The sequence below is a fragment of the Stenella coeruleoalba genome (assembly GCF_951394435.1).
Source record: "Stenella coeruleoalba genome assembly, chromosome: 13".
Lineage (NCBI taxonomy): Eukaryota > Metazoa > Chordata > Mammalia > Artiodactyla > Delphinidae > Stenella > Stenella coeruleoalba.
Genome location: NC_137159.1, coordinates 32,905,661 through 32,929,235, shown reverse-complemented (window position 1 = coordinate 32,929,235; position 23,575 = coordinate 32,905,661). Strand labels below are relative to the sequence as shown.

Genomic DNA, 23,575 nt, shown 5'->3' with positions numbered 1-23,575 from the left:
TGTATTTGAATAATTAAACATCTTTGGACAAGGTCCAAGATGAATTATACACTATAGTAAATTGCATATAACAAGCCCCTATCCTTTTTACAATAACATTTTTCAACATAGGCTCTCAATAGCTAATACTCACCTAATAAGAAACTGAAGGTATTCTTTTCTATTTCTCCTAATCATCTCATTCAAATCCTATCACCATGAATTTCCTGGGTACTTGGCTTTAAAATACTGTACTACTACAAACTTTAAATTCAAGCCCTGGATAGGTCTACATTCATTTCAGCAGAAGCATCTTGAAATGTTGAATTATCTTCAATTTCCTTCAATCATTTATTGTAGCTGCCAAACTGAAACGGCACACCTTAAAGGCAACACTAAACTGAAAGGAAATAATAAAAGAGTCTCTTAAATGTTTCATTTATGAAAGCTTATCTTTCCTGCCATGAAATTTTGTGTACTATCTGAAATATATCACTTTACAAAACTGACATCTTGCATGCAGTTATTTTGCCATGATACACTTGCCAGACTTCAAGGTTTTGGGGAGGGGGGTCGGAGGGAAGGGACTGGCATGTTTTCTCAACCTTTTATAAACAGATAAGTAATAAAGAGCTAGGCTGGTTTTGGTTTTTGGCCTAAGATTGGGAGTAGGGGGTTACAGAATTAAAATTAAGTCTCAATTGCCAGTAGATATCACTATATATCTACTGTATCTACTGATATCTACTATATCACCCCTTTTCTGGATAGCTTTAACTAATCTTCCTGGCTATATTAAAATTATACCATAAAATAAACACTTTAAAAGGCACATCAGGTCAGAGGGTGGCTGCTCTCTGAAAGGAAAACAAATCTGCAAACCAAAATTATTCAAAGCATTTTCTTGAAATCCTGCGCACAAGCAATATAATAGCAAATTAATCAAGGAGAACAAATCTACAGAATAATGTAATAAAATCTGTATACCTTTCCCCCTAACATAATTGTTAATGAAAACTATAAAATGCTAATATTTAAAATAAGCAAAATATGGTTTGTATTTCCAAAACTGATGAGTTTTAGACCAGGATATAGGGAAAAGAAATGTTTTTATTAGTTAAGTACATTCAGATCACATTTATATAAAATAGGTTGCTATTCAGTTAAAAGAGCCCCTGAATTTATCAGAGCAAGTTTATTAACTATTCTATGAAGAGAGAAAACAAGATGCCAGTTCTTCTTTTTCTCCGCTTTATCTACCAAACTTAGCTATTACATGAGGCTCAGAATCACTGTTCAAACCTTTCTCAGTTAATGTTACTTTGTAAAGCCAGAATTTCTGATAATTTATTGCATAAAGGTATGGTTTAACAGTATTATAAGCTAAGTGATTCCTAAAACATCTTTTTCTCCAATGACCTACGCTTAGGAAAAAGTATCTATATTCAATACATTGTCCATTTTTTAAGCATTTCCTGTATTTCTAGTCAATTTTTAAAGGCTCATTTAGAAATAATACTAATCCATTTCTAATAGCTAAGTAGAACAATTTTTTTAATTTGCAGGGTATCTTAAAAACCAATCAATTTGACATAACCTCAAATTCCAGGAATGTAAACCATAATTCAAGCTTCAGTTTTCCTCTTAAAATATTCTACTTACTAAAATGAATTCCCATCCTGCAACTATGAACAATAAGAAAATTGTGCTTAAAATAATATTAAAAGACTAAATCTCATTATTTAGTATTAGATTAATAATCCATAATTCTAATCTTAAAAGTATCTATAGCTATAACCCCTCCAATTTGTTAATTCCCAAAGAGAGTAATACAAGATATAATTAACATCTAACCTTAGAGCAGACTGTCATTTGGAACAAACTATGCTAACAATAACTGTACCATAGTCAAATAGATCAACCCATCACCCTTTATGATTCTGACTAAGGTTAATGAGCACAACTTGTCATAAATTTTCCAGTAACTCTGAAAAACTGAATTGAATGAAAAGACTAGTTTTTTCATAATACTTAAAATAGAATAAAGGCTGGAGTTGTCTTATCTGGAACCTAGCATAGCATTTAACAATGTAAATGTCATTAAGTATTTGTGAAATGAATAGACAAAAAATAAGCAACCCAATACACTTACTATCACTCAGCTCCTTACTATGTGCTAGTAAGTACTTAAAATCATACATAATAAAATGGAATACACTCAAATTGTTTTTACCTCTAATAAACACTTAAAAGAATTGTTCACTTAAGAATCTCCAGTTTAAGAGAAGGTAGAATTGGACTTTCACAAACCAATAATTTGGCTAATGACTTTCTGCAACTGCATGACATTTTTCATTTAACTTTATTTTTCTTAATGAAATGAGAAAATATAAAGAAATGCAAGCTATAACCTTCTTTGCAATAAATAACACTAGGCCACTATATTTGATCTTAATAACATTTATTTCTCTCACGAAGAAGCTACTTTAAAAAAAAAAAATTTGAATTTTGAGAAGCCGAAGGTGAAAAAAGGAGTGAACTAACTATAAGTGTTCTTCCACTTCAAAAATCGTCTGACATCTGAGCCAGAAGTCTTTCTGCATCTATCAGTGACCACCTCTTCATGTGTCATAGAAAGAGTTCAACATGTGTTACAAAATCCATTACATTTTAAGACCATTTCCAATATCTGCTACCATAAATCAAGAAATCCATTTATTCAAGGTTACTTATGGAGAATTAGTCACACAAAAAATTTTAACAACTTCATTTTCAAAAATTAAAGTATTTTACTGTACTTGGCATTCCTATACATAATGATATGAATTCAAAGACTGAAAGCATTAAGGTATATAATTAAAATTCATGGGCTTAGACATAAAAAAATTCGTTTAATATTTAGAATTCTCTGTAGCAAATACTGCAGAAAAATAAATCAGAATATAAACACAATGTAATCTCCTTTGGATTTCTCCTCTGCTTAAGTGGCATTAAATAACATACAAAGTTGTTCCAAAATACTTCTATGTAATTGCTATAGCCTCAGAAACATACAATAAAAAACTCTGAAAACATGAGGCCAAGAGAACTGTGGGCACTATGCATAAGGAACAAAAACTCGTGAATTCCCCCATTCCTAAGGATTTCTAAAAACTACCTTCCTCATTTCAAGAGAAAATTTACTCAAAAGAGAAAAATAAAAAACAGGTCAGCTACACAACACTTACAGCTTTACTGATAGGGTACAGCCATTATGTCAAAATTCAGCCATCAATATACAACCTCATTTCCCATCTAAAGTTAATGAGAATATATTTTACTTTAAATGGGACATAGTGGCAAAGTACCAAGAATTAAAGAATAACCTTAAAAGTCTTAATTTCATACTTTAAATATCACAAAAAGCAGTAATTCCCAAAATCATGAAAGCATAATGAAATAACTTCACAGAAAAAATGGACATTTAAGTCATTTCTTTCTTTCCTAATATTATATAGTGAAAACAGATGTATTTAAAACTTCAGCATACTTCATAAAATCATTATTCATCGAAAATACACAAATGTTTGCAAAGAACATTTAACTTAAATTTCATAGTTGCTTATAAAATGGCACTTGCAAAATTGACCTATATAAGGAAATAAGAGTCTTGTCAAGAGACAGTAAACTATAAATATAAAATATACCACAATGTTAAAAAAACCACATAATGTTCTATAGGAAAATCAATAAGGATAACTTAATCTTTCTGGGGGAAAAGTATTTAGCATTACAAATTTAAAATGCAAATTTTACACACGAATTCAATATGGAATACATTTAAACCTTACAATGGCACATAATCATCATCTATTTTGTGGAAAACAATAAAAATTATGTACTTTTTGAATATGTGTACATCAAAACCAAAAGGTTAACTTTTACTTTTTCCTTTATTGGCAATTTTGGATGCATTTTTAGGTTTTGGTTCCCATAGGGCATTTTTTACAAATCTTGAAGCCGCAGCCCTGTCTAGCTTGCCAGCCTTTTTCTTGTCTGTTATTTCCTTGACTCTGTTCATGTATACTCTGATTCTCTCCTTAAAGACAAAAAAAGAAGAAAGGCAACAGATTTACTAAGCTGCTCACCACTGAATTCTATTATACTATACCTCAGTTCAATTCAACAGCTTTGTATTTATTGCTTATTGAGCGGCGCTAATAAGTGCAAAGCGAATAGGATAAACACATTCCATGTGCTCCTGGAGTTCACAGTCTGAGGGGAATACAGATATCGAAAAAGTCAGAAGTGTTCTGAGTGTTTCAAAAGAGGAAGATCTAGACACTACAGAGATAAACATTTAATTGTTTATATGTGGTTATACTAAATTTTTAAATTTAGCATTCACCTAAATCCACATACTAACTCTCTTGTATCTGAAGTCTATAATCTAAAATAGAGCTTTCAGGATTTCCCTGGTGGTCCAGTGGGTAAGACTCTGCACTCCCAATGCAGGGGGCCCGGGTTCAATCACTGGTCAGGGAACTAGATCCCACATGCATGCCACAACTAAGAGTTTGCAAGCCACAACTAAGAAGCCCACATGCCACAACTAAGAAAGCTGCATGCCACAACTAAGATCCCACATGCTGCAACTAAGACCTGGCGCAGCCTAAATAAATAAATAATTAATTAATTAAAATAAAGCTTTCACATACTTTCAACATACAAACTAAACGCTCCAGAAATTTTTCTAAACAGGAAATGGCTAAGGCGTATTTAACTATTTATTTTTTTGTGTTACCTTCATGTCACAATTAAAATAAGTATAATGAAAATACAAGATCTTTTTATCCAATGTCATAGTTCTGACTGAAAAGCACATGATATTTTCTAATGAAATATACAGTTCTAATCAGATTTTACAAGGTGAGAAACATACTAGGTTGCTGTACCACTTTGAACCTTCTGAGACCACTAATCAGAATAAAGGGCTATTCTATACTTCAGTTGGAGAAATAAAGGCGTGAGAGCTATAAAACAGCAGAGTAAATGATTGATCACTGCTTAAAAGTTTCATTAATCAAAATAGTTATATAAACATACACAGAAAAATGCAGAACCTTAGAATTTTTTAATTTTAAGAAACTGACAACCCTGTTCAAAACCCTCTCATGGCTCCCTATTTCTCTGAGTAAAAGCCAAAGTCCTCACAACACACACCCAACCCAGCCCTGCCCAGAATGATCCTCCCTCACAAACCCACATGGCCAGCCCTCTCTTCCTTCCAGTCTCCTCAAATGTTGACCTTGTTAGTAAGTGCTGCCTTTACTATTGAAAATGGCAATCCTACCCAAGCACTCCAATGCCCCTTACTCTGTGCTATTTTTTTCTTTTTTCCCACAACGTAACTTTCTAACATACTATATATTCATATGTATTTATTATTTGTTGTTTGTTTGATTATGTTGTTTGTTTCCCTCCACTAGATAGTCTGGCACCTGCCACAAAGGCAGAGATATTTATTGGCTTTATTCACTGAGGAAGTATCTCACTTGGAAATAATGCCTGGCTTCCAGTGGGCATTCAAATATTTGTCAAATGAATAAACTATTTTCAATGCCCTTCTCCATTCATGATAGATATGGCAAATAGGCTTCCTCTCACATACTAACTCTGTGATCAATTAGTGACATCTGTCACAAGGTCAGAAAAGGGGAATAGGTTTATGGATGCTTTTCATTTATCAACCCTTGTCCAAAATATAAATGTACTCCTCCATAAAGTAGATTCTGAGGGAAAAAGAAGGCAGATGATTTTATCTTTTTCCAGTGACAGAATTAAGTATTACACTACTCCAAATAACTTTGTGTTTAAGAGAAGAGGAATTTTATAAATGTAAAGTCCATATTAGAAAGGTGAAAGCAGATGATACAATGCATACTTCTTAAGATTTAAAGCCAGTATCACTTGTCAAATCAAGCTCTATGGATCATACTGCTTTATATTTTTGCTTTAAGTATCTTTCACAATTTCTGTATTTAAAAATAAATTTACTTTTCCCCCAAGAAATTTAAAAGAAGAAAATGTCTTAGTCTACACATTTAAAAATTGAAGACGGCAGATCTGGTTTACTCATTTTTTTAAATAAATGACCAAGTGCTTTACTAAGTTATAAAAAAAATACATAACCACCATAAAACTTTAGAACAATAATACAGTGTCAAGTGTACTTCACATATATATTTACCTTATATTTTATAAACACAAAGAATAAATTTATTAATATTCTTATTCATAAAGCCAAGTCAAGAAGGTAACCATAAGTTTGATTTCTAAATTTTTTTCTTTCAAATTGAATGATTTGATTTAATTTTTGAAGTCAGCAAAAACTCCAAGATACCAGACCTTATATAATATACTATACTTATACATCTAAATGGAATACAAAGACAAACCTAGAAGATTTATTACAGGTTGTAAATATGTCACTAATGCAGAATTACTGGACAGTACACATACAACTGGTGCCAAAAAAGCTTTTAGCTTTGTTGCCGAAGTGGATTCTTTACTGCTGAGAAAATGAATTAATGGAAGAATTGAAACGGTGGAGGAGAAACTTTCCCGTCTTGGCTAGTAAATCAACTAGAATATACTTTTAAGAATTGCATAAGAGTTTAAAAAAAAAAAACAGGCAGTTGTAGAGATGAACAGGATTTCAAGAATTTATAGGAAAAATAATATAGCACTTATAAATAATTACTAGAATCGTGACATTTTCCCATCCACAGATTTATATAATATATGGAACACCCTTCTCTGACAAAGGTGAGAGAAAGAAAAACTAAAGGCACGATGAAATCTGGCTCACTTTCGTAATTTCATCCCTAAATAATTCTGTTCTCCACAATTAGTGTGATAAAGGTACTGCGATTTTACCTTTAGAAACACTACAACAGACATTACACGTAAAATAAAAAGAAATCGATCCACTGCAATCTTACCAATTCCTGCTTTACTGGATGTTCCTTAGGATTAACTCCCTGCGTTGCCAAATAAACTACAAGAGAAAGATTTCATGGAATAAAATGCATATATATTAATTAAGAGCATTAATTAAAGAAACTCCAGTTACAAAAAGGAAACGTCACACAAATTATTAACTAAATCTTAAATTATTCAACCTCTTTGTAATATTAAATGTATGTGTGGCTCATGGGCATCTGGTATTCTGATTTAAAAAGAAATAAATATCTGACTATTAAAATTGCCATAAAGTATAACTGCTAGCATTTTAAAAAATAAGTCACCTTTGACATGGTAAATAATTTGCTTTCTAATTAACGCTAAAGTAATATACATACCCCAAAACATTGAATTCAATGTGTAAGCAGAAACTAAATCCACTTTTGCTTGTTCAAGTGGGTCCAACTATTAAAAAAGAGGGAGAGAGAGAAAGAAAAAGAAAAAAGAAATTAAAACTTTGAGCACCATCACATATTTTAAACTTTCACCAAGTACAATGTATCAAAGAAATGTTTTTTTCACTTCCTATAATCCAATAATCAAACCAAATAATCTGGAAATAATTTGCAAAAAGAAAAGTTTTGTTAACCAGTGATTTTTGCCCACAAATTTTCACTTCAGCGTACCATCTTTAAGTTAAACAAGGAATGTGTATAATCCAAAATAAAAAAAAATTCTTTTGAATTATTTTAATTTCAGGATTTACAATCTGGGCTTTGTATGTCAAAAGTAATTCATCAATATAAACATTGTACATGATGCATTTATGTATAAGAAGCAGGCTAAAATGCTTAGGCAATACCAAAGACAGAAGAAACATAATGAGATTTGTTTTAGACTGTCAAAGTCAATTTACTCTTTTTGTCCTATAGGGTTTCCAGAAACCCTGATAACATCATTGTAATACTTAAAAGGTCAAAGGTAGAGTCTGTCAAAAAGAATGCTGGGAGAGCTTTTTTTTATTCAAAACCAAGTCAAAATAAAAATATAGTTAGGAGGTATTTCCTAAGCTTGGAGTTTGTTATATTTTCCCCTTAAAGATATCCAAACACTTAAAAATTGAAATAAAGGGGGAAAGGGGCATATTTCATGTATCTGTTTCTTCTTCTATGTGTTTCATAACATAGCACTCGGTTTTATGAATACATTTTTAGAAATTACTTAAAATACCTTCTGCAACAACTCATTTCTAGAAACAGACATCATGGTCTTCAGCATCTCATCCACAGCACCAATGGAATTCTCAAATGTTGATAAATATTCATGAATTTCTACTGGATAGTCTTCATTAATTTCTTCGCCTGCCATTATGTTCAACTGGGAAAAAATTAAATTCTTAGTTCATACTGGAGACAGAGAATGCTCTCTAGGTTACAAAAAAAAATTAATAGGTCATATCATATGTTTCAAAAGTGCTAAAAGAGTTAAAACCTGAAGTTAATTAAACAAATCTTCTTAGAATATAATTCTGGAGCAACCACGTTTAAACTTCCCCTCTTCTTAGGCTGCTGGGGAGTGGGGGTGGGCTGCCAGGATAGGACCCACCCAAGTTCATTAATGCTACACATATCAATCCCTCAATCCCTCGATGCTTTTTGAGAACTAAAGAGATACGACTACCAAACATGTTATATCAATAATAAAAATCCTACATTTTAAAAACTTTCTGTTGAAGTTAAAGACCAAGCAAAGCAATGAAAGTGTGATAAATATACACTACCCCCTAATGCTTGCTGAAAAAAATAAGCAAAGCTCTTTTTTTAAAAAACATACATATTAGCACTTGTAAATTTAGATGTTGATCTAGCAGCATGGTATATTAAACCAAAAAATTAGAAATCTTAGATCTGAAATATTTTATGATTATTTATCACTAAAATTACTTTTCAAGCCTATATTTATATTTATATATATTCCTTAAGCTTAAAATATTAATAAGAAATTGAAGAGTCAATAGATCACATAAAGTCTGTAAGCAGAAAAGATGAAACATGGGAGAAATAAACTATATGGTTTTCATTTAGGCTACAGCATACCTTGACGGCCCATTCTTTAAAATTCACATTTACATCATAATATTTAATAGCTATATGAGGAAAAGAAAAGTCCACATCAATGTATTTAATATGGTATCTAAGATCAAACTTCAGAAGCAATTCCAAGCCACTGTACCATCCTTAGGTTTTATTAGCTGAAAATACCTCTTTCATTACACAGCTAAGGAGAACATCAAGAATGTGCAAAATAACAAACAGCATAGCCAAATTGAAGTAAAGGGACTCGGGCTTTCCACCTTGCCTGATCACTGACTTTGTTACCTTAGATAAATCACTGAATCTCTCTGGGCCCCAAATATCTCATCCATTAAATAAGGCATTTGGTCTAATGATCTCTAAAGTCCCTTATAATTCTAAATGTTATGACTGTCATTTAAGTTTTAAAAGTACTACTTGAATATTTAGTCACAATATATCCACATTTCTATTCAACAAATACAGTCCACTGAGACATCTGGTTTCATTTAAAATTTTAGAAAAGTGAAGTCCAGGGGTCTATTACTACTCACACTGTAAAGTTATTATCCAACTACTGTGCAAACAGCAATTAAACAAAGGACTATGAGAAAAGAAAACCACACAGGAAAGAACTGTGACTTCCTATTTCAAAAAGTTAACTGAAAATACGGATTTGCCTCTCATTCCTCCCAGAAAAATCTCTCCAAAATGACAGAAGAAACACAAAAATAAGTCCATAGTAATGCTGGAAACCAAGAAGGGCACATATCCATCAGCCGACCTCAACAGCAGAAATTTTTCTAAGCTAAAGAGCAAATGGGATTAGACTGATAGGGAACAGAACCAAGGAGCCTGCAATCCCTTACAAACAAAAGAGAAGGAGAATCTAGGAATAAACCCAAGATGAAGGACAGTAAGAGGTGAACCATGCGGGCTGAAAGCTGCTAAACAAATCTCCCAATCTGTGAAAGGACAGCTCCAGCATCTACTGCCCAGATAAAGGTATTAGTACAGGGACAGACACAAATGTAGAGAAGACTTGATATTTCTTTTCTTTACATAAAATTTTAAACCAATAAATTTGAAAAATCTGGATGATAAGAATGAGGTGCTAGGAAAAAAAATTACCAAAACTAACCTAAAAAGAAGTACATAAAACAAATAGATCATTACACAGACCAAAAAAAAAAAAAAAAAACACACTTTAAAGAAGTCAAAGATCTACGCTCCAAAAGGCTTCCAAGTCTAGAAAATATTATAGGTAATTTCTTCCAAACCTTTAAGAAACAGTTAATTTTTATGGTATTTAACTGTTTAAGAACATAGAAGGAGATGGAAAACTTAGATACCTATTACCCAACATACACAAAAATAAACTCCAGATGAATTTAAAAGATAAATGTATAAATGTATTAAAAGATTATATACATTATATAAAATGTGTATATAATCCAAATGAAACCCAAATGCTATAAAAGGAAATGGCTGACAGACTTAAATACATAAAAACTGAAAAAACATCTATATGGTAAAAGTATACCATAAGCAAAGTTAAATGCAAGAAACAGCATGGGAGAAAATATGTGCCAAAATACAACAAAGGATTAGTCAGATTATATAAAGAGTTCCTACAAAGCATAAAACAGATTAAAATAATGAAGATCTCACCCATCAGATTGGCAATAATTTTAAAGACTGGCAAAGTTTGACGTTAGCAAGGGTATACACTGGAGGTGGAATATAAATTGGTACAGATTTCTTAAATGCACACACCCTTTGACTCAGGATATCCTCTTCAGAAAGTAGCCTACAGAAATCCTTGTATACATGCATATAAGTTTATTAAAATGGACTCTTCAGACCCTTCTCTTAAAGTGGGGACTTTGCCCGACATCAATTTTTCTCTCTGCTGGATCATCGCCCATAAGCTTGAAACATTTTATTCCTCCATCTTAGATAAGAAACAAAAGAAACACCTTGACTTCATATCCCCCTCCAGCTTAAGCCCCATTTTCTATCTCCCTTTTAGAACAAACTCCTCAAAAGGGTTGCTAATATTGAATACTAGAGTTCCAGTTCCTCTCCTTCCATTCTTTCTTGAATCTACTACAATCAGACCCCCTATTTCTCACTCAAAATTGTTCTTGTCAAGGTCACCACATTGTCCAATCCAATGGTCAATTCTCAGTTCTCATCGTTTGACATAGCTGGCTCAGTCTGTCTGGTTTCTAGGGCAGCACATTTCCTTGGTTTCTCTCTTACCTCACAGGTTGCTTTCTTGGTCTTCTTTGCTGCATTCTTTTCATATCCTCAAGCCTCTTAACCTTGATGTGCCCAAGGGCTGTCCTTGAATCTCTTCTCTAATTTACTCTCTAGGTGAGCTCTGGGTTTAAACTATATTAATAAACTGATGACTCCCAGGTTTGCATCTCCAGCCCTGACCTCGCCACTGAACTCCAAATTTAATGTCCAACCACTTACTCAGTACCTTGGTTGGCTGTTAATATATTCTCAAATGTAATGTGCCCAAAGCCCAATTCCTAATCTTGCTTACTTTATCTTGTAATAACCTATAATGGAAAAGAATCTGAAAAAGTATATGTATGTATGTATGTATGTATGTATGTGTGTGGATATACAGTAAGTCCCCTACATATGAACGAGTTCAGTTCCGAGAGTGCGTTCGTAAGTCCGATTTGTTCGTAAGTCCAACAAAGTTATCCTAGGTACCCAACTAACACAATCAGCTACATAATACTGTACTGTAATAGGTTTATAATACTTCTCACACAAATAATACATAAAAAACAAACAAATACAAAAAATAAAGAAAACATTTTTAATCTTACAGTACAGTACCTTGAAAAGTACAGTAGTACAGTACAACAGCTGGCATACAGGGGCTGGCATCGAATGAACAGGCAGGAAATAAACATACCATACTACTGTACTCTATACAGTACTATACAGTAAAGTACACAAAAGGATAACCACTTGTAGAGGATGCATGCAAGTGACAATGTACGCCAGACACTTGAACTAACTTACATGATTGGACACGTGAATGTACATTCGCATCTTTGAAAGTGCACAACTTGAAGGTTCGTATGTAGGGGACTTACTGTGTGTGTGTGTGTATACACACACACACACACACACACACACACACACATATATAACCAAATCACTTTGCTATACACCTGAAACTAACACAATACTGTAAATCAACTATACTTCAATAAAAGAAAAGAGTCTAATCTTGCCTACTACAGTCCTCCCCATCTCATTTCATGGCAACTCCACCTTTTCGATTGCTCAGACCTAAAATTACAGAATAGTCCTTGACTCCTCTCTCACCCTATCTTTAAAACATATTCACATCCTACCACCTCTACTGCTACCACCCTAGTCCGAGCCAGTCCGAGCCATCATTGTGTCTTGCCTGTGTTGTTGCCATAGCCTCCTAAACGGCTTCCCTGTTTCCATTCCAATAGTTTATTATCAAGAAAGTGATCATCTCAAATCTAAGTCAGCTTCTACCATGCCTCTGCTTGGAAACCTTCAAAGGCTTGCCGCCTCACTCACGAAGAGACAAAGTCTTTATAGTGGCCGAAAAAACCCTGACTCTCTGCTGCCTCCTCTGTGACCTCATCTCCTCCCACTCTGCCCCTGGCTCACTCCATTCCAGCCATAATGGCCTCACTGCTCTTCTTCTTATTGGGTATGCCCCTATCTCAGAGCCTTTAGACTTCTCTCCTTCCTAGAATGTTTCTCCCCCACCAATGGCTTCAAAGCTCATGACTTCACCTCTGCCAGATCTCTACTCAAATGTTATCTATTGGTAAAGCTTTCCTGACCATCCTATTTTAAAATGCATACCCCTCTTCTCATTCCCAGCACTTCCTATCTCCTTCTTCACCCTTCAGGCCTCAAAAGCATCTGACATATTTCATTTATTGTCTGTCTACCTCCAAAAGAAGGTAACTACATGAAAACAGGCAGTTTTGTTCACTACCACTGCCCAGCAGTCGATAAACATTTGTTGAATGAAGACATTATAACCAAATACTGGGAATAATCTAAATAGTCATCAATAGGGGAACAGTTAAATGAATTATACCTTATCCATCCAAAAGAGTGAAAATAAAGAAGTAAATCCTTATGTAGTAATACACGATAAGTGGTGAAAAAAAGTCATAGAACATAGTATATAACACGTAATGTGTCTAAGAGATGCCATTTATTTAAAAAAAATTGTATATGTAGATATGTAGAAAAAGGTCTGGAAGGAGACATACAAAAATAGACATTCTTTCTGAGAAGGGATAGGAAATGCGAATGGGATCAAAGCAGACTCATGTTTTTAGCTCTTCATTCTTTGTTGTTTAAATTTCGTTATTTCAAAAAGCATGTATTAAAATTGTAATAAAAAGAAACAATCATTAAATTTAAATAAAGGCATATTTTAATAAAGTATTTTGGCTTTTAACAAATACTGCAAGTATAAAAAACACAAAAAAGCCTTTATTTAAATGTGAATTTTTTCATTCGATTTTTCTATTGGAAAATATTTCCCCTCTCAAAATCATGATAGGGATTTTTCCTGCAATTATCCCTTGTCCCTAAGCCCCAGTAAACAAGTAGCTATTTATTGTTAAAATGGGTTACGGTGAACACTGAAAGCAAGGCAGTAAGTAAGAATAATGACTCTCATTAAATCTGAACTGAACCACTTGCCTTTTTCCTAACTAAAAAATAAAGGCAAGGTAGACTGAAAAATAAAGGTGCTTCTATTATCAGAAATTCCCCCCAATTCAAATGATTTCTCCTAACATTCCATACAGATAGTTCCTGAGTGTTTGTTCCTTCCACAGGGAGCACTGCAAGGAGGGAGCTGCAGAAGCCGCCCTCTGGTCCCCTTTGTTACTCAGATGCCAGGATGAAGCAGTGAATGGATGGTTACCAGCAGCCACAGCCAACATCTGAACCCCACTGCCTGTGAGCCAGGCACTACTCTAAGCAGCCACACACATTCATTTACTCCTCACAGACAACAAACGGACCCACAGTGAGTTTCCGTAACTTGCCCGAGACTGTATGTGGTAAATGTCCAAAGAAGAGAAAGAAGAGAACTCACCCCCCTCTGCCCTTCACTTGCTGCCTGGTTCTACAGGGACTCCCCACCCCTCCACCTACTCCTTCTAAAGCGCAGGCTGCAAGTGGAGAAGGTGCCTCTCTTCATCCCTCAGGAAGGTCTGGCTGAAACTCAGGGGCAGAGGGGAGAAACCCTGCCCAGCAATCCCTACAGGACGTTACTGCCATTCCTTCCCTCCTCTCGTTGGTGATGAGAGCCACAGTGCCGACAGGAGAAAAGGAGGGGCACACGACATCATCCCCTACCTCCTCCCCTCCATTCTCTGCTTCAGGGAGCTCAGTGCAGCCTGGAACCTGGAAGTCGCCCCTCATCGCTTCCTCAGGCCCCAGTCCCATCAGTTCTGTCAATACGGCCTCCTTAATCTCCTTAGCCACAAGCTTTCCCCCATTCTCACTAACTAGATCATTTCAAGAGCCTTGGAGTAGTCTCCCTACTGTCAATTTTTCTCCACTCTCAATGTTAGGATGTTACAAAACATAACTTTTCCATAAAGATAGTCTGGTCATGGTACACCCCTGCTTAAAATCCTGCAATAGTTTCCCGCCACCTTGAAGGTAAACTCCAAACCCCTTATGTGGACATGAGGTCCTTTACGATGTGGCCCTTGCTTGCCTGACTAGCCTCATCTTTCATTGCTCCCCTCTTCCAATCCTATAGCTGTAGCCACCACGGCAGTTTTCCAGATGTTCTATGCCCATTCAGCCTAACCTTTCGCCTGTGTGGCTCTCTATACGTGAACCATCCTTCCCACTTCACTTTGTTCAAACCCTGCTTACGTTTGGAGGTAAGATCAGGTTTCCCTTTAGTGCACAGGACTTCTCTGAGTGCCACCCTCCCATTCCCTCTGTCTGGATAAGCACAGCTACAGGTTCTCATGTCACCTAAAACACTATCTGGTGACATGTGTTGATTTACTTAACCTTGACTACAAGCTCCCTGAGGGGGTGGTGTCATCAATATGTCACCGCCATGCTGATGTGTCACCAGTGGCTGACACACAGAATGACTTTATGTCTCAACTTGCCCAAGAGAGTCCCCATGTATGTCTATTGTTTCAGCTTGCCAACTGCTCAGCTCCCCATTTCTCTTTCAGAAGTCCCAGTTTGAGCAATAAATTATAGGGTTACCCTAACAAACGTAGGTTCTCTGACCCTTGCCACCACTCCTCACCCCACTTTGTTAGAGAACATGAGAGCCTAGAGAGTGGCTCCTGGTACCAGCTGGGGTTCAACCAGAGCAGCGGAACCAGTAGGAGGTATTCTGAAGAGATGTACTGCAAGAAACTGGTTTATGCAATTATGGAGGAATCTGCAGGGCAGGTAAGCAAGAACGAACATGCTGGAACTCTTGGCTGCAAGCTGAAACTGCTGTCCACGGGTGGAACTTCTTTTTCATCAGGGAAGCTTCAGCTCTGCTTCTAAAGTTTTCTAATTAATTGGATCAAGCCCACCCAGATTATCTAGAATAATAAAAGTCAACTGTTTGTGTATTTCGATTATATCTACAAACACCTTCAGAGCAATAGCTAGTTTGGTGTTGGACTGAATGGGGGCTGCACATCAAAAAGACCATCACACTCCTTTAAGCCTCCAGAACTACAGCCAGGAAACGTATATTCCTGGCATCACAAATTGTTGCTCTGACAGCATTTTTCCACAATAGACATGTTATTGATGACTGTCAGGTTCCCAAGTAATAAAACTAGAGTTCAAATTCCAGTTAACAAATGTGGAAGAAATCATAACCTTTAAAACAAAAAAGAAAATCACCATTTTGCAACCCCTAGTGAAATTACAGATTCACGTAATGTTCACCGACAGATAAAAGGGGAGGAGTGAGACTGCCCGCGCACCGCAATGAAGACCCAACGCAGCCAAAAATAAATTTATTAAAAAAAAAACCTATATTCTTTAGCTCTATTTTATTCAAAGAACTATATGAATGGATTGCCTTCCCTACACCTAAATTTTCTAGCCACCATAAGGCCACTTTCTCCCTATTCTCATGGTACAAAAGCCTTTCTAGCCTCGTGCTCTCTAGAAACTCCTCCTAGAGTTGTTGTGAGGACTCCCTGCCACCAACATGTTTGGCCTGCTTAACTCGGCTCCCTCATCAACAATGCTTTCTCAAGGAAGCATTCCCTCTTGCCTCACAATGAGTCACATCCACTAGTTACACAGTCTCACAGCACCAAGTATTTCTCCATATCATTGTCGTAATTTTATATTTCTGTGATTATCTGAATAGTGTCCATCATCCACACTGGACTGTAAGCACCGTGCAGGACAAGTCTTTGCTCATATACACTCCAAATATCAGGGTAGCATGTCATAGGTGCTAAATAAATATCTACTAAAGAAATGATTCCTCAGTGCCTGGCACGTAGTCAATGCTGAGTAAATGTGGAGTATGTGCTAGGAAGAGAGTAGGGATAAATAAAGCAACTGTCAGACAACCGAGAAAGGACCCATTTGAAGGTGGGTAGCATTAATTTGGGTCTTTTGTGAATTTCTTTAGCAGTGTTCAGTAGGCCTGGAGCAAGAATGGTAATCCAGAATGAGGAACTGACTAATGGATACAAAGGGAAGGACTTGCAAAAGCATCTTGAAGACAGCTGACTGGGAGGTATGGCTTTGAAGGGAGAGAAGTAAGGCTTTTTCCTCTGCTTGCAATACCCCCTCCCCCCACTCCTCCCCTGTCTTCTGGGCCTAGTAAAACCTATTAATCCTTTAAAACACACATCAAATGCCCTCTCTTCTATAAAGGCTTCCATATCTCCCAAACAAAAGTAGTCTCTTCTTCCTCTTTGCTCCCAAGGTTCTCCAGACCGTTATCACCTATCCATTAATACTCCTTCTCATGTATCTTGATAAATCCAAAAATGTCAGTCCTCATTTATCTATCTGATCCATAACCAGCGCCCAAGAATAGTGAACACATTACTTCACCCTGAATTCCACAACACTATACTCTCAAAACTGTCCTTGTCCCCCGATGGCTGTTCTTTCTGTCTACTTTGTTGGGTCTTCATCTCACCAAACCTATAAAGGCTAAGATGCCTAAAGACTCACGTCTTGTACTGCTTTCCTGTTTACATTCACTCCTTTGGCGATTGTCTCCGGTCTCACGATTTTAAATACCATGTGACTCCCAAATGTTCTTTTCCAGCAATGACCTCCCCTCTGAACTCCAGACTTGGTAGACTCAATTGCCTACTCAACATCTCCACTTGCATGACTAACAGAGATCTCAAACTTAACACATCATAATGAACTCCCAATTCTCCCTCACAAACCTGCTCCTCCCATAGTTTTCCACTTCTCAGTTAATGGCAATTAACCATTCTAGTTGCCCAAGCCCAAAACCTTGACAGTTCTCTTACAACCCACATTCAATCCATAAGCAAATCTGTTAGCTTTACCTACAAAATACATCCAAAATTGAACTGCTACTCACCACAGTCTTTCCAGCTGTGAAGCTGCTATCACCTCATCTGAATTATTACACCTTCCTAATTAGTCTCCTGGCTTTGCCCTACCCCTCTCTCCAACAACTTGCCCTTAACACAGCAGGCAGAGTGATCCTATTAAAAACCTAAACCAGATCATGTCACTCCTCTGTTCAAAACCTTCCACTGGTTATTTACCCACTGTATCTCCAAATGATTAACATAAAGTCTTGCCACGTACTTAATAACTATTTGTTCACTAACTAAAAACAATGAAAGTAAACTGGAACCAAATTTTGGAGAATCTCAATATCAGATTAGGATAGTGACCATGTGGATCCAAAAGAAAATATATAATAATGTACATTCCAGGGCTGTTTCCATTCCTATACTAAGTAGAGTTACATACAATTATGAACTAAGCCAGGGACAAATCCAAAATATATATAATTTGGGGAGAAAACTAGAAAGACATCCGCAAATGTTGCATCAGAATTCTATTAACGTAATGACCTTTTTGCACTGCATTACCTTAGAAAATGATAGTGAAACGTATATACAACAATCTCTCCATAAATATTGTTGTCTTTGGCAGATAGTCTACACTAGTGCAGCCTGTAACTCTCCTTCATACTTAGAGTAAAATCACGGAGAAAGGATAGAGATGCTGGCCTCTAAAAGCAAATTTATCCCAAAGTCTCATAGTAGAAAAAGATATAAATTACAAAGAGGTTGCTCAAGATCGAGATGAATAATTAAATCAGATTACAATGAAATTACTTCAATTGTTAATTCTAAAGTTTAATTCGAAGTGTTTTCAAAATTATTGATGTGAAGCAGTAAAATTACCTTCCAAAACTATGGAATTTGCTTATGACAATATTCTCATCTCCTCTCAGGTGTACTGTGCAGGTTAAATAAATAATATAGGTAAAGTTCTTAGAACAGTGCCTGGCTCAGGACTCAATACATTAACTAGTAATACTAGTTATTATTTTACTAAAGTGAAAATGATCAAACACCCCAACCCAGTGGGGACTATTTAGAGCCATATTTTAAGGGTCAACTGTTTGGAAACAGTCGCTAACTGAGATAAAACACATAAAGAGCCATTTGAAAATTTTAAGACTGTTATGAAAAATTATATCACCTCTGAACTGCAATACATACAACACAGCTATCTGAAGACAGCTATAACATCTTTTGATTCAGAACCGTTCTAATTATTTTGAAAAAACATTGTTCACACAATCATTATTTTCTTTCAACAAAACAGTGAGCTCTATCATTTTCCATCAATCACAAACAGTTCACGGAATTTCAATAGGAATTATTTGGTTATTTTCGAATCCAAAGTCAACATTCGGTTAAGTCTCGGGTCAGTCTACTATAGACAGTCCAAAAAGATTAATAAGTGTTTACTTAGGATTAATAAACATCTCATTGGGACAGATACATCTTTATCAAGCCAAAACTGTTGCAGTCAACAGACAGCAAGACACAAAAGATACTTTCAAACAGAAGTTTCAGTCACACTAAACTTTCCTGGGCCGTAAAGAAAAACCACTTTTTTGAGATTCCATTAGATTTCACCTCAAAGTCGAAATTAGCCTACCATCTCGGGTGGGCTAATGTTGCAGTGGCAGGCAGTGCGTGATCATGTATGTGAATGATAACGGATGACACGGGAAAGCTACTCCCCTACATCTGCCACTTAGGCCTTCCTCCCTCAACCAGGTTTGAAGGCAGCTGAAAATTAACAGTGAAGTCACGTGCTCTTAATTTCTCCGCCCTCCAATACTTGAGAGGCGGAGCTAAGAAGCGAGGAAAAAGCGAAAGGCCGGACCCAAAGACGTGGAGGGCCAAGGTAGGCCGAAGCCAGCAAGCAGCCACAGGAAAGCGGAAGTGGGGGATCTTGCCACGACGCTACCCCAACGCTCGCATTCGCGGAAGGCTACGCAGCCCAGTCCCCCTCCCCACAGTCAGCCGGAGGGTGACAGGGCGCTTCCAGGAGAAGCGAACCTAAAAGCACGAGAAATTCCAACCCCAGCTCTGAATAATACCTCGCGGGCCTTCCACTCCTGTCTCCCAGAAAGCAGTCGGCGGCGGTGACGTCAGCAGCGCGCCGGCTCTGCCCGCGGCGCGAGCGGCGCTCTCCGGTGACCTCACGCTGCTCGTCCCGCCCCTTCGCTCCTTTCCCTTCCGCCTCCAAAGGCCATGCTCCAACCGTGCCGCAGGCCGAAGGTGTAGGAGGGGTTGGGGCGGGGCGCTGGCACCTTTTCAAGATTTGCATTTGGCCAACGCCCACCGGATTAGAAATTGAGCATATTTATCCAGAAAAAAAAAATGTTAGTTACTAAAGCTTTGTGCTGGTTTTTACGTTCGCCGAAACTCGTTGCAGGGCCCAGGTTCTCTCCCATTGTCCGCCTCAAAATTAGCCTCCAAAGCAGCTTCCTGAGTTATCTGTGGTGAAAGTTTGGGTTCTTTGTTTTTCCAACCCATCGCTACGAAATTATTTTGTAAAATACAATCAAAATGAATTGCTTGAAAGATGGATTAAAAGGCAAAAGAGAAGCCTAGATTTCTAATTATTTCAAAAAACATAAAACTGCACTGCAATAAATGAAATCAGAACAAACATAAGAGGAAAAAAAGACAAAGATTGCATATTGCTACTTGAACGATTAGGCATCGTTTTTACATTCCTGACTTTATTCCACAATCGTAATTTAACGAAAAGTTATGCATGAAATAGCGATTCCATATATTAAATGCCTACAAAAGCACTTTGAACAAACACCGTGTGTGTCAATACTAAAGTATTTTAAGTGGCAAATGAGCTTTCTTCTGGTTTCTTCTTCTAGTCTACTGGGATTAAAGATAAGGCTTCTGGTTGAGGGTGGTGAGTATCTAAACTGTTTCTCTGTTTTGTTTTTACACTCAGTAGAGAAACAGAGTTAAGTTGATGGGAATGGGAGAAGAGTTTTCAAAGAAATTTCTGCAAGCTAAGAATATCCATTTTTAACTTTTATCTAAAATAAAACAGGGACTTCCCTGGTGGTCCAGTGGCTAAGACTCCATGCTCCCAGTGCAGGGGGCCAGTGTTCGATCCCTGGTCAGGGAACTAGATCCCACATGCCACAACTAAGAGTTCATATGCTGCAACCAAGGAGCCAACTAAAGATCCCAGGGTGCCACAACGAAGACCTGACGCAGCTAAATAAATAAATAAATATTTTTAAAAAGTAAAATAAAACAAATAATGACGTTTTCAAAATTCATCTTCAATCCTTCGTCAATTGCCATTTCCAACAACTTATCCTTTAAAGTTATCTTTAAGATTAAATTATCTCTTGATGAAAGAAATAGATTCCAGATTTTATACATAGTTAGAGTCACCTCAAAATATCGCAAGTTGCAATGTGGTTCTACTACATATGACTACTACACAATCCACACAACTTGGGACTCACAGTGTGAGTTCAACAACATCCAAACTAATCTTATACCCTACTCAAGAAAACCAGTTCACAGACCTTAGTTGTTGGAGTGATGCCAAATTGTCATAAAAGGTTTTAAATGATTATTCTCAATTTCTGCATTCATCTCATTGTGGACAGGTAATAAGAAATAGTTCGGAGATGGGCGCCAGTCCAGAGATCACATTTTCAGTAGCACAATCCTTGAGAGTTGGGTGCATAACCTTACCAGGAAGACTGTTGAGATCTGGGAAGACTGAAACACCCAGAATAACTCAGAACCTGACAGTTCATCCAGCACCAAAGTGATAATGAGGCTTCAAGGCAAATTGTCAGACCTGTGTCATTTAGGTCATCAGGAAGCAAACACTGAAATGGAGTTAGTAGTACAAGAGGTTTGAGGTGTGGGGGAAGCAGAGATGTCTCTGAAAGATAAAGACGTAGGAAGCAGGATTGAGCAGAAAGCCTCAGACCGTGATGGACATCTGACAGGGTCTCACCACCCCAACAGTGAGTTCCAGAGCAAAGACTGCCCCTTAAAGGAGACCACATTGGGCAGAAATGGCCAGGAACTGGCACCCACCTCTATATTCAGTCATTAGCAAGAGCATGGCTTCAGCTTAAAAACGGAAGTAGAGCCTAAAGATGCTGCCAGGTGGCGGCTCTCAGTCAACTGCACTTCTACTACAGAACGGTAAATTCTTTCTTAAAGGGAGATCTGCGGGGCACATTGCCTGAACTGCTGTACACCTAACCATCAACACCACAGTAGCACCACAATCCCATGATTTGTTCAACAAATATTTACTGAGTCCCTATTAAATACCAGACTCTATTCTATGTCTTATAAGTAGAGCAGTGACAAAATGTCCTTCCTTGTTATGGAGCTTACATTCAAATTAACAGCTGGGAATACCTCCCCCTCTTCTTTTCCTCCCCTTTCTTCCACTTTACTTTCCTCTTCTTTTCCTTCACCGAACTTTTTTCTCCTATAATTACTGATTTCAACATTTAAAACTTCCAGATGTATGCTTGAGTATTGCTGCCAGAGAATGCTCAGATGGTGAGATTTTCTATCTTGAAACCAAGGGTAGGAGTTTTTAGAGGATGAGGAATTGATGCCATCACCATCTCTACTGTTTGCCTAAATAACTTCAATAAATAAGCCACTTCCTCTTTTTTGCCTTGTCTTTCTTCTTTCCTTCCTTCACCCCTGCCCACCACCCCGTGTCAAGGAGTACTTGACTGATTTGAAACATTCTGGTGGGATGCGAATATTTAAATAGATTGTCAGCTCATGAGTCATTCTAAAAGCACAGAAAAATGATATTTGTTCCAATACTGTCTTAGCCCCTTCAGGCTGCTATAACAAAATACTACAGACTGGGTGACTTATAAACAACAGACACCTATTTCTTACAGCTATAGAGGATGGAAGTCCAAGATCAAGGTGCCAATATGGTCAGGTGAGGGTTCTCTCCTTGTTGCAAACTTCCAACTTCTTTTTTTTTTCTGAATTTTATTTTATTTATTTTTTTATTCAACAGGGTCTTATTTGTTATCCATTTTATACATATTAGTGTATACATGTCAATCCCAATCTCCCAATTCATCCCACCACCACCAACACCCATGCTTTCCCCCCTTGGTGTCCATACGTTTGTTTTCTACATGTGTCTCTATTTCTGCCTTGCAAACCAGTTCATCTGTACCAGTTTTCTAGGTTCCACATATATGTGATATTTGTTTTTCTCTTTCTGACTTGCTTCACTCTGTATGACAGTCTCTAGATCCATCCACATCTCTACAAATGACCCAATTTCGTTCCTTCTTATGGCTGAAAAATATTCCATTGTATATATGTACCATATCTTCTTTAACCGTTCGTCTGTCGATGAGCATTTAGGTTGCTTCCATGATGTGGCTATTGTAAATAGTGCTGCAGTGAACATTGGGGTGCATGTGTCTTTTTGAATTATGGTTTTCACTGGGTATATGCCCAGTAGTGGGATTGCTGGGCCATATGGGAATTCTATTTTTAGTTTTTTAAGGAACCTCCATACTGTTCTCCACAGTGGCTGTATCAATTTACATTCATTCCCACCAGCAGTGCAAGAGGGTTCCCTTTTCTCCACACCCTCTCCAGCATTTGTTGTTTGTAGATCTTCTGATGATGCCCATTCTAACTGGTGTGAGGTGATACCTCGTAGTTTTGATTTGCATTTCTCTAATAATTAGTGATGTTGAGCAGCTTTTCATGTGCCTCTTGGCCATCTGTATGTCTTCTTTGGAGAAATGTCTATTTAGGTCTTCTGCCCATTTTTTGATTGGGTTGTTTGTTTTTTTAATAATGAGCTGCATGACCTATTTATATATTTTGGAGATTAATCCTTTGTCTGTTGATTCGTTTGCAAATATTTTCTCCCAATATTTTGTCAGTTGGGTGTGTTTTACCAAGTCATTATGACAACCTCATGTGGCCAGCGAGAGAGCC

General features: G+C 36.9%; 1 protein-coding gene across 2 annotated transcripts; it reads right to left on the bottom strand.

The window, feature by feature from the left end:
* Positions 1–1,068: 1,068 nt before the first annotated feature.
* On the bottom strand, positions 1,069–19,996 carry C1D (C1D nuclear receptor corepressor). Of its 2 annotated transcripts, none has more exons than XM_079941250.1 (5): positions 19,666–19,996; positions 8,155–8,301; positions 7,323–7,389; positions 6,963–7,018; positions 1,069–4,057 (listed from the first exon to the last, which is right to left on the bottom strand). In XM_079941250.1, the coding sequence occupies exons 2-5, from the start codon at positions 8,290–8,292 to the stop codon at positions 3,893–3,895; spliced, it is 426 nt and encodes a 141-aa protein (XP_079797376.1). In that variant the 5' UTR covers positions 8,293–8,301; positions 19,666–19,996; the 3' UTR covers positions 1,069–3,892. The 2 variants fall into 2 exon arrangements, with proteins under 2 accessions (XP_079797376.1, XP_079797377.1); XM_079941251.1 differs by lacking the exon at positions 19,666–19,996 and adding an exon at positions 11,262–11,543.
* Positions 19,997–23,575: the final 3,579 nt, after the last annotated feature.